General features: G+C 34.3%; 1 protein-coding gene across 18 annotated transcripts; it reads right to left on the reverse strand.

Moving 5' to 3' along the window:
• Positions 1-4,805: 4,805 nt before the first annotated feature.
• On the reverse strand, positions 4,806-12,216 carry LOC113768709. Of its 18 annotated transcripts, none has more exons than XR_003468120.1 (13): positions 11,792-12,214; positions 10,540-10,672; positions 10,282-10,372; positions 10,060-10,160; positions 9,711-9,806; positions 9,529-9,622; positions 9,216-9,436; positions 9,040-9,127; positions 7,707-7,815; positions 6,522-6,652; positions 6,039-6,270; positions 5,688-5,856; positions 4,806-5,118 (listed from the first exon to the last, which is right to left on the reverse strand). XR_003468120.1 is itself a non-coding variant. In XM_027313163.1 (2 exons), the coding sequence occupies exons 1-2, from the start codon at positions 12,204-12,206 to the stop codon at positions 10,726-10,728; spliced, it is 465 nt and encodes a 154-aa protein (XP_027168964.1). In that variant the 5' UTR covers positions 12,207-12,216; the 3' UTR covers positions 10,685-10,725. The 18 variants fall into 18 exon arrangements, 1 of the variants encoding a protein (XP_027168964.1); XR_003468116.1 differs by adding an exon at positions 10,757-10,775 and having other exon boundaries at positions 9,216-9,622; positions 10,540-10,667; XR_003468117.1 differs by adding an exon at positions 10,757-10,775 and having other exon boundaries at positions 9,216-9,622.
• Positions 12,217-12,439: the final 223 nt, after the last annotated feature.

Here is a 12,439-nt window from a genome sequence, read left to right on the forward strand (position 1 = left end):
TAATCATTGTACTTAGATGAGGTGGTAAGGTGGAATAATGAAAATAAATGATTTACAGCTTTGATTTACAACTTTGAAATTGGGTGATTGGGTAGTAAGGTGGCGAATGGGTGAAACTGAAAATAAATGATTTACAACTTTGATTTATTGATTTTTATTTTAGGTGTTTCTTAAATAGTTGAAAATATTTTTAGTATTTCAGAAACAAGCCTCGACTTGATAAAAAGTTTCTATTTTGTGTAAAACACGAATAATTTTACCTATAGTTACTAAATTCGGCCAAACCAGACAATTCAACTAGTCAACCAGGTGAACCACTACCTAAGTATGCCGGATTAGTAACTAGACCAAATAAAGAAAGAACATATTGATTGTTTGATAACCCGTCAGGTCAACCAATAAAATCCAAAAAACTAGCCAGTTCAACAACCGATTGGCTAATTACATTTTGTTATGTTATATAGCCACTAATTCAACCAGCAAATCCATAGTTGAATGGCTAACCTACTTGAACTCTTGGCCTTACTGAATTGGCATGAAAATTTTAGATTTTCATTCTATTTCAATTTATGGATAGTGATACCAACGTTGTAATGAGTAGGATGGCAGAATAAAAAAAAGTTATAGGTTTCGAATTAGCTTTTAGGAGATCAGGAATTCAAGAGAATTTTTTAGAACAGTTGTAGGGATGTGATGGCAAGCTGATGATAAGGAAGGAGACATCTTCCTTGATCAACGTATTTGAGTGATAGAAAATTACAATTTAATGGCCATGACTAAAATAGTTTGGCCACAATATGTGACCTAGTCAAGAAGAATTGTTTCCCATTTTTTATTTTCCTTTTTTTTTTTATCTTTTTCCCTTTCTTATCAACGGCCTGTCTTTTGAAAAATTATGAAGGTTATTATAGTCATTGTCTATCATCAAGGAAGGTAAGTGTAATATTGAAAACGTCAAGGGAGCTAAGTGAAATTGTCAGAAACATCAATGGAAGGTTTCTGAAATTATCCTTAAATTTTATACAAAAGTTACTAACAATGACTCTCATGAATATTGTTGTTGCTGCACATTGAAAATAGTTTTGATATAATAATGAGAGTTACACATCTCAACTCTCGTTAATTTTTTATCGATTTTATTTAAAATTTAGAATGCAATTCAAATTGGCAAGGCATCAGGAACATTGGAAGCCAAAAATTGAAACCACTGTGAAAGTATGATGATTTTTATTTTTTTAACTTCAGAAGGATTATATTTGACAAATTTTGTGAAGAGGGTAAATTATTTGTCATAAGCATTATTATTTCAAACAATTTTTATAGTTAATTAGAGTCATATAAAGTTTTAGAATGTGAATACAAATGCACCCGATAGGAAAGAAAGACAATAGAAAGAATTTTTTTAAAAAAAAGGAAGTAAAGGAGGGGGGAAAAATGAGAGTTCTTATTTGAAACTCGATAAAGAGTTTAGGGGTACGGCCGTACGGGTGTTAGGGAACTAAGTTCAAGAGGCAAAGTGAAATATAGGGAAATGTTCAGGGGCAGGGGTTACTTGTTCTTTTATATAGATGTAGAATAACACAAATAGTCCCTCACATTTCAAAAAAATCTTTTTTTTCCACTAAGTTGGTGCAAACAATTCAAACATATTTTCGGCCACTTTGGGACTACATTAGAAAAGTTTACATATTTGTGGGACCATTCTACATCATTTAACGTAAGGGACAAAAAAGATTTTGTAAAATATAAGGGACTATTTTTGTTGTTTTTCCAAATGGATAATTTTTAAGTTTAATTCCTTAAATTCCAATACCCAAGCCATAGAAAAAGACTGGCATTAGAACAGTATTTTAAATAAAGTTGAAAGCAGTTACATGAAAAAGATTCTAAAATATAAATAAATAGGAAAACGTTAATTATAAATTTAACTCAATAGAAAATTTTGTCATTGATGTTTACACTCATCACAAAATTGTATATAGTTGCAAGTAGGCCTGTCAACGATCCAGATCTAGACCAAGAACTACCTCAGACCCACTAATTTTTTATGGCTAAGGGTACAAATATAATTCCATTTACCTGACTCGAACCTAGACACATTTTTCCTAATAAAACAGCAGGTCGAAGATGGAATATTGCATTTTGACTCGTATTCGACCCAAACCCATTTAAATAAATTAATAATTATAAAATATATATAATATTAATACAATAATACTCATTATATAATAAATTAACAATTATAAAAATATATATTTATTATAAAGTTCGACCCATATCCGGCTTGACTTGACCTGTATCCGACCCGACCAATATCCGGGGACCCGTCAGGCCCGAATCCAGAAGATCAAGTATAAGACCCGTCAGGTAAAATCCGAAATATGCATACTAAAACTGGTCCAAATCCGAAATGTTCAATTCTGGCACGTGCCCTCACCCGTTGACAGCTCTAATTGCAAGAATTAAAAAAAAAAAATTCATGCCCCCTTTATAAAATAGCAAAGTTTCTCCAATCCTACTCAAAACTATTCCTCATATATTATCAACTGTTTTTGCTTTTCTTATTGCCTTTTTAATAGTATTTTGCAAAGTTGGATTATCAGTTCACTTATCTTAACTCAAAAAAGCCTCTGTTGTCATTTATGGGTATATTATTTTGAGTTTGGTTCTTTAGAGCTTTCAGATGATTCGCCTGGAAAAATAACACAGTCCTAATAATCATTATAATTGGTCTTATATTTTTCATACAGTCTTTTATACTTCTACTTTTTAACTTTGATGAGTTCTGCTGATATTATCAACAAAATGGTTTAATTAGTGTTTTACATTGATTTCCAATACTCTATTTGGAAAAAATGATAAAAATGGTTCTGCCATCTTGAAAATTATTTTTACTCACCGACATTTAAAATCATCCAAATTGGCCTTTCAATGTAAAAAATACTAATTTAATAGTAAAATAGCTTTTCGTGATCAGAAAATAGGCTGAAATTGGATTTGAAATAGATCGATACGTTTTAAATAAGTGAAGAACTATTTTGCATCATTTTAAACATAAATGACTTAACCAAAAAAATTGTGAAATATAAGTAACTATTCTTCCATTGTTCACAGATCCAATATAAACCATAACGACATATTTGTCATGAAAAAAAGAGAAAAAAAAATGATCGAATACGCAAAATGCCCACACAAAAGTCAAAAACGACTTATCGTTTGAAAATATGCAAAGAATCCCTTTGTAATTTCAACGACTTATCATGGACCCATGACTGCAACCCATTAAAATATCACATTAAACTAATTTTGTGGTTTTGCCGTCAGATTCCCTATCAAAACTCTATAAAGGGAAAGGGTAAATCTATCAAAAGTAAAGCAGACCAAATTTTAAATATTATGATGTAGCGTTACAGCAAAAAGCATACCAAAAAGGACTGCCCAATAGTACCTCTTTTTTTTTTCTTTTCTGCAAATCATATTAGGGTCATTATGATGTCGTAGATATCTTTTTTTTTTTTTTTTGAGGGTTGATGTTATAAATATCTGAATACTAGGTTGGAAAAAAATAATCAAATTTCAAAAACTGTCTGCTGATACAACTAAGTAGGTTAATTCGACATACCTAAATTTAACCTCTTAGAAACAGCAAAAGCACAAACTAAAAGAGTTTTTGCTTTATACATTTTCACTCTTTGCAAAATATGGCCGCTCTGCCCATTATAAGTCGCATGCGGATGGAAGTTTTTGCACAAATCAATTGAATGCCAAAAAATTTTCATTTAGCACAAAATATCACATAACTTTCCCAATATGGAACTCAAATAGTCAAATAGCACTATAACCTATCACAAAAATAAGCTTCTTTAGGATTTATATTTTGACCCAAAAAAATGTATCTTCAAAAAAAAGGAAAGCAAGGATTCAGCTCAAGTTTCAACTCAATAAACACTATACCTTGATGATTAATTGCCTGAGATTTTATGATATAAACACCATGCTTGCATAAAAATAAATGATTAAAGTCTTGTAACATCACTTGGCATGTAGAATAAATCGTAAATGTACAAGTTTTCACTGACCATAATAGAAGAACATGCGTAAAAAAGCTTGTTTATAGATATAGCCATTTAGGCTTCAACTGAACCTGAGAAATGGTAGAAGGGGAGAAACTTGTGAAGGAGAAGAGAGGCAAAAACCAATACAAGAATTCTTTCACTAGGGTTTTTATGCATTTTATACTAAGTTTCTTGACGGTGCTGGAGAAGATACTTTGATTCTAGGGCCAAGGGCAGCGGGTAGGGTGGCAGGGCAGCTGCAGCCTGCAAAGGCAGGCAAGTTGGCCTGCCCGAATTTATATTTTACATATTATGTAGTTGGCAACTTGTCATCAAACTTATCCTTTTAGCAAGTTGCTGCGTATTTGATGCAGTGCTATCCATGATGTTACCAATGATGCAAGTTTACCAACCATCACCATTGCAATATATATATAAACTAGGGGTCGCTTCCCACCACGCAAGGCGTGGGAACTTTAGACCTGTTAGCAAGCTTCCTTACCATGGAAAAGTAGTATATATTATTAAGGTGTCATTGAGTTTAAGCAATTCCTGATGATCACTTTTTTTTTGATGAGCAGAGGAGAACTGGTCTGAGTTTTTTTTATAATTGATTACTGCTTGAAATTGTCATTGTACTGAGAAGTAATGAAGAGAAAACAAACTTGATTAAATATATAGAGAATTATGCAGGGGTGAGGGAAGGGAAAAAGTTGAAAGAGAAAAAGAAGCGAAAATAAGAAACAGATAATAGTAGCAATGCGGAAGTTGTATACACAATCTATAAGCGCAATAAGTGTCTTACAATGAATGAGCATGAGCAATTGCTTTCACTGCATGATGTTTTAGGCTCTGATATTAAGTGTGAGCAGAAATCAATAGAATGAGTTTCCTGTTAGAAAAGTTAAAGAACAATGTCCATGCTGCTATAAAAAAAAAAAAAGGCAATAACTGACACGCTAGTTCAGGCTTGTGTCGTGAACTATGTGTTACACATGAGCTCAAAATGCTTAGTCCATTCAAAGAGCTCCAGTTCTGATTTCCTTTCTGCAGCACCATGAATCTAGCAATTACAAAATTGTCCGTGAGCAAAGCTTGTAACAACTGAAAAAAATCCAACATAAAGCATTGTCAACGAAAACATTTTTTTTATTATATAATAAAAAGATCATGCATCTATTGTGACTAAATGTGAAATGAAAATGCTGCGTTTCTCAATCTTCATTACACAAGGAGGAAAGTTTTAGTCAAAGTAACAGCAGGGGAGTTGGTATGTGGAGAAGGTGCGAGTATAATAGCATAGAGGTAGTAATAGATGGGAAAACACTGAATATCCATTATGTTGATGTAATCTAAAATGGATGCAGCAGAAGAAATAAGAGTCTGTATACTTCTGATGTAGAGAAGAAAATGAAACAAGAAGATTAATACTTGAGTTATTGTACAGCATTAATGAGATTTTATGCTCACGATAAATCAGTGAATAGTGGCATCCAACATTCCTAATGCTCAAATTGCAAGCATCTTGCTCATAGTGTCCTGATGCTTATCCAGAATAAATTTTTCCAATTGCTGTCTGTTAAATAAGGTAAAAAAATCAGGGAATCACTGTTAAATGAGGCAAAAAACTACCTGAATGCATCAACAGGGGAATCGCTGGCACATCTGATGTCAAAGGCTCCAGCAATGATATGGCCTCGCTCAGACCAGTACCAGCACATGATATGCCAAACATAAGAACTGGACTATGATGAACATGTGGATTATATGATTCAGAGAGCAGGGAGACGATTTGAGGAGTCTACATTTTAAGATTAGCAACTCAATTAGATGGATTGTTCAATATGTGCATTTTCATCGATCCTTGTAGAAGGTTAGAAAAAATTAAGAGCGAATACATCATATGAAAAGTTGTTTGGAGAAGTAAAGCCTTGTTGTCAAATTCTTATAGCCTAGAACATAAACCATATGCAAGTGCCAAACCTGAACGTAAGAGAAACTAACCCAGTGCCAAAACTGCAGTGTGCCTAACATTGTCACTCAATTCTGATGCAGCAAAATGCAGCAGCTGTCGAATGGCCTTGTTGTTTGCATTTCTACTGTAAGCCAATGCAAATGCATACATTTATCCATAACGTAGTATGGGGTCTTGATCCCAAGTTATCTGCTCAATCAGTGTATCAGTTGCTTCTTCTGTTCCATAAACTGTCAAGAGCTATCCCCAATGCCAAATCGTTAGAAATGTCCAAGTGACTTTTGATTTCTCTTTTTCACAAAAAGAGAGAATTCATTTAGCTTTTAATTTTAGAAATAGATTATAGACATTAAGCAGAGATGTCCGAGTAAAGGACATTCTTTAAGGTAGGTACTATGTTGAATAACTTGTAGGAGACAATTTTTAAAAAAGGAGGAAAAGTGCAAAGATAAAAATAGGTACTTTTTTACTTAACACAACAAGGCAAATACCTCAGCATTAGCGCTTGTTAGACTATCACACAGGAACTGATTTATGCCTTCCCTATAGTAGACACTGCTTGTGTTTCTCGTAGTGCTGTTGCGCTAAACTTAACCTAATTTGTAGCCCGGGTGAGCCAGTTCTGAGAGTTTAAACAAATACAAAATGTTAGATAGAAATGACTACGTTTATCATTATGCAACATATAAAATGATGAGCAAAGCAGGTGCACAGTAAGGTGCTGACGGTTCTGACAGCATGCATAATGCTATTAGCGTATATAGTTGCATTATGACAAATATTATTTCTCATCTCAACAGATTGCTTTATTGTGTTGAGAATTAGGACATGCAATGTAATATGCAAAAAACCAACAATTAGTCAAATACTTCAAAGAAATCTAGTAAACTGAGAAACTATCTTGGGAAGAGAAGAAAAGAAAATAGGGAAAATGCCTTAGTTATAATAATTATATAAGAATTGCAATGTCAACTGTATGGAAGTCTCTCCAGACAGTATTCCTTTTATTTTTCATAACCTCTCAGCATAAACATCTTCCTTGAGACTGGAAAGTTGGTCCTTCATTTTCAAAAGAAAAGCTTGGTGTTCATTCTCTACAAGGTTAAATGCTATTTGAAATCCCAATAAAGCATCATTATTGCTTTCTGTTCTTAAGAGTTTCTCAAATACAGCTGCAATGTCCTCTGGTCTATCCAAAAAACATGAGAAGCTGACATATGCTTAAATAATGGGGTGATGGCAGTTTTTGGAATACTCTAACAAGAAGACGTTGTATCTGCATTAAAGTAGTTGAGGGTCAGAATTTCTCAAATTTTGACATCTAATATATTTGGACTAATGTTCTCTAGAATTAGTAATAAGGTTAACAAGAATGAATTAGAATTATGAACAAGGTTAACAAGAATGAATTAGATAGATATAACCACGTCACACTAATATTTTCTAGAGCTGACAAAACTGTGAGAGACCTGATTACAATAGTATAGGGTTACTTAAATGTTGTCACTTCTTATAACTGCTTCCTCAATCTTATCCAATCTTTGGTATTTTATGGCTATTCTCACAGCTTATTGATGTTTTCTGTTAGTTATAAACCTACAGGGAGGTCCAAAAATGAGATAATGAGAAAAAGTTTAAATCTATAGTGTAATCTAGCATTTCAGAAGTTTACATACTTATCAAGCATCCTTTCAACAATGGATTTTGATCTTGAATCTATCTTTGCTGCTTTATTTGACTCAGCAGCCTTGGTCTTGAGGTCAGGACATTCGTCTATAGCTTTAGCTGAGACACAAAAGCATATAATAGAAAAATAAGTAAGACGTGCATGCCATGGTTAAAAAGAAATGCATAGTTAAGTTATGTAGTACCAATGCCACTTTATAGTCAAAATTTAGTATTTATCTAACCATGATTTATTTGAAGGCAGAATTCAAGAATAACATCCTACCTAGAATACTTCGGACATAATATGAATCTTCTGATGACAAATTTACACAAATGATAGCTCTTAGAAATTAAGATTGAGAGCCTTAGTTATGAGTTGGTTTTCCTTTAGATCCTTGAAACTTTCAATTTTCTACCAGTCTGCCATGCTGGATCTATTTCTTTCTGATAAGGAGGTTAAAGAATGGAAATGAAACATTGGTTTCCATATTTTGTATGATACCAGTCTCTCATGAGGGACTTGTTACGTTTACCAAAAGTCATTCCCAAGGTTACCTAGATTCTGAGCAGTTCCAGAACGAGGAACAATTGGGGATCATAGAATTCTACGCAATCTAAATGCAGAAGGCTGGGCGTAAGGTTCTTTGGGGTACTTAGAAGGGACAAAGTTCAATACTCATGAAATGGTTCTCTAGATCATATCAGAAAAATCGCTTTTTATGCAATTTTCTAGATAAACTATTCAAACATCAACATTTAGATAAATAATTATGTGAAATTGTCTGATAAGACACTAAAAAAAAAGAGCATGTATTCTAGGAGCATAACTTGACTCCAACTTTCGAACTCCAAAAGTGGAATTCCAAATCGTCAATAATACTTATTAGAATTGCACTTATCGAATTCAAAGTTCATCAAGACTCGAGCAATTAATGGTAACACAGTAGTAAAACCTAGATGTGATTCCTACATTTCTTTTATTCCATTCCTATTTATTTTTAAGTCAGATTTGGTCTTCAAACTCATTAAGAAACACTGCATCATTTTTTATATCATGGCTATCATAAAAGAAGGTAAAACAAAACTTAAACAAATAGATTTGGACTTGTCTCAACTTTTGAGACAACATAATGATTTGGAGCAAGGAAACATATTAGTTATTGATTATGTGCTTAAGTTTCTTGAGCTGTTTGTTCAACATTCAGTTGTTCCAAGTCCTGGAAAAATAATTAATACATAAAAGCTGGTCTGTAGTATGAAATTATGAAGCAGTTGCAGGAAAAGAAGTTTTTATCAACTAAAGGATGCTTTTTGAGCAAAGATGTCAAGGTAAATCAGTACTTGAGTTATGGGAGGTTGGAAATGAAGAAATTCAAGTGATAAAAAGAGCACTTAATGGACTCAGCTGAAGCTTTCCTATATTCTGAACCTGCAGAGACATAAAACATGAAACTTTCCCATGAGAGAAATTATACAAGTGCAAAAGACCATATAAAATGAAAGCTATATCCTCTCACCTCCTTGATTGGTCCAGAAAGGAGAGCTAAAGTTTCGGATTCTTCCTTGGTCTCCATCAATAGAGCTGCAAGCTTTGCCTCAGTGCGCTAACGAAGGAAAGTTCACTTCTCATCACGTGTCTATTGCACAATTTCCTTGCATAGGGCAATCTGAACATCAGATGCGGCAGGTATTTTGGCCACCGTATCAAGAATTCCACAGATAATTTTTGCAGCTTTTGCTTTGGGGATCAAGGAAAAGAAGGGCCGAAGTTGGATCAAAAGGTTCTTAAGTTCCTTTGTCTTATTTTGTAGAGAAGGATGTCCAACTTACCAGACAAAAGATGTATGAAGACGCTTACAATTTTGTCGAAAGAATTAAAGGCTAAGCTGCATCTCCACACAATCAGTGCCCAAGCCAGTGGACCCTGCAGTTATGTGAGGAGTCAAGACATAAAGAAGCAAATCTTAATGCCATTTAGATGAAAACAAGGCATCTCCAGATTGATTGCTTACCTCTGCAAAAGAGAAGCAAATCATGAAAAACTTCTCATTTCTAGGAAAACAAAGAAGCATGACCAAGAATAGTGTGTTGGCGTAGTAGCAGAAGTCCTGAATGGCAAAAGAAGTACATAGTGACACAAGAGAAAGTACATTTTGTAGGAGATGAAGTCTACACTGAAACAGAAAAATTCACAGATAACATGTACCATCAGAATTCCAACTAAACATAGAGTGATTTTGTCTAATTAAGACTCTAGAACCTCTTCGACAAAACATCTAAATAACCGAGATACGCAAAACAAAAAATATTCGTATAGTTAAATGGGCCAAAACAAGAAGTTGCAAAACAGGAAGAGCTTACCAAGAGATAATAATGCCATTTCTTGTATCGATAATAAATCCACCGTAGAGGAACAAATATGATAGAGAGCAAACAATATGCATAAGGGACATCTTGAGGCCCTGCGCCACAATAGAAAAGAACCACAAAAACAAATTAGCAAATGACAATCCACAAGGCCTAACTAATTATTCGAGGGATAAAGATAACTGAATTATCAAATCTCAAGAATGTAATACTCACTGGCACCCAACAGAAAGCAGAATGTTCCAAACCCAAGAACACTCAACAAATAAGTCACCTATCAACCCAAAAAGCTCCCAATCAGTGCAACCTAAAATCGACATCCCAGGTCACCAAACCATAAGCAAAGATGCTAGTAAAAGTAAATAAACAATGAATCCCGGAAACAAATATGAGCTACAAAGTTGTTCTTTTAATAGCTACTGAGACCATCTGACAAACATATGGTGGGTTTTGGTCGGTCAGTTACTTGATTACCTTGTTGATGAATCTTTCGTGCTCTTCAGCCCGTTTGGCAAAGATCTGTTTATTATGCATCATATGGTGGGTATGTTGCTCACATGTCAGTCATTGCCCTGTATTCTCCAGATGAGGCAAATGTTTGTCTGTCCTGTATACACTTTTAGTTCATCAAACCCGCATGTGGGCATTTGCATCAAGAATTCAAAGAAAACAGCTATGAACATTCATGTACCAATGTGGACCATCTAAACCTGCAACAAACTGATAATGAACATTAAAAATTCGAACAGGTAGCAGGACCAGTTTTCTTGACTTGCTAGAAAGCCTCAGAAATTTACTCACTCATTGACTAACTTGCTGTAGGATTATTCCAAGTTTATGCAAGAAAGGAAGTTATTATTCAAATTCCTGTCAAGTCATTTTCAGCAATTGTTTCCATATCTGCATGCTTTTGTCTCGTGGTCTTTCATTTTCGTCCAGATAATTGATGCCCACAGGTTTGTTTGCAATGCGTGTTTGATTGCTTCGCACAGGTTTGTTTTCGTTTTTTGAAATAAAATTTATTCTATCTTTTAGTGAGAGATATTGAAGCTATCGTCTGGTGCTTTCTTTTCTTGATCTTATTCTTTAAGTTGCAACTCTAATCTTCATATTAATGGGACAGAACTACTGAGGAAAATTTTTTGGCTCATTTGGGGATCCGGACTGCAGATCTTCCAAAATCTTTTTGACTTTCTAGGGGTTCTATTATTAGTATTTCCTTCTGAAACATAATGCAGTTTTATCCAATTGAGGCTATAAGGTGTGAAACAAAGAAAAATTACTCTTAAGTCTCCTCTGACATAATAATATCCCAAAATTTATCGTTCAAGCCACTTTTCAGGACTTGCAAGTTGTAGATATTAATAGGCATCATAGATTTTTTTTTTCTTATTTTCGTGGTGGATAGATATTATTGATCCTTGTTTCTTGGACTGTACAGTCTTTATGTGATTGTGCAAAGTTGTGAAACACAAGGCATTGGTGAAGTTTGAGATATTGGGTCTCACTCCAAGTCAAAAATATGTCTTCTGAAATAACTTTTCTGAAATAACACGTTTGGCAAAGTCATTTACAAAGATCTGTTTGGTTTGACCTGCTTGCTTCGACAACATCTCTTTCGTTTTAGCCACTTTCTGCGCAACAAACAATTTCTAGATGACATGGAACTACCCAAATCGCATCACAAACTGCAAAACTAAATCAGATACGTGGGAAAAATTAATACCTCTGATCGATCTCTGAGCCTTTTCATTTGATTCGCCATTGGAGTCCTCCGGAGAAGAAGAGTCTCCGTTGCTATACATTTTCTTGCTCAAAGACTCTCCTGTGTTTTCCCGCAAGTATGAAAAGAAGAAAAAGGTGGTGGTGGTTTTCCGTGCTCCTCTCCTTCGCCTGTTATTTTTGTGGGTTTGAGTGACGTATATATAAAACTGGATAGTACTAAAAAAATGGCCTGCTCCTTTATTGTTAGGGCCTCTGGAGAAGATGAAGGAAGATGAAGGATTGGCAAATATCTGGTAATAGATAGAAATGGCCTCAAAAGGGCTAGTGGCTTCAGAAGCTTGTGTTAAGTGAAGCAGCGGTAGCTGGCGGGGAAAACATAAAAGCAGATATGGAGTCAAATAAAGAACAATTTCCATAACAAAAGTAGAAGGCTATCGTGAAAACACAGAGAAAAGGGGATGAAATGCAAAGAAGAGTAATGACCGACAGAACTCAGAGGGAAAACGGTCTCCAAGAATGGGTAAAAAGTTAAAAAGGCTAAATTACGTAAAAAGGCATAGTTGGATGGAAACCCATCCATATAATTAGAATCTAGAGGGCTAGAAAAGTAATAAAGAGCTATTCTATCAAATCCTCCCATCACATCTAT

This window comes from Coffea eugenioides, chromosome 4 (assembly GCF_003713205.1).
Source record: "Coffea eugenioides isolate CCC68of chromosome 4, Ceug_1.0, whole genome shotgun sequence".
Taxonomy (NCBI): domain Eukaryota; kingdom Viridiplantae; phylum Streptophyta; class Magnoliopsida; order Gentianales; family Rubiaceae; genus Coffea; species Coffea eugenioides.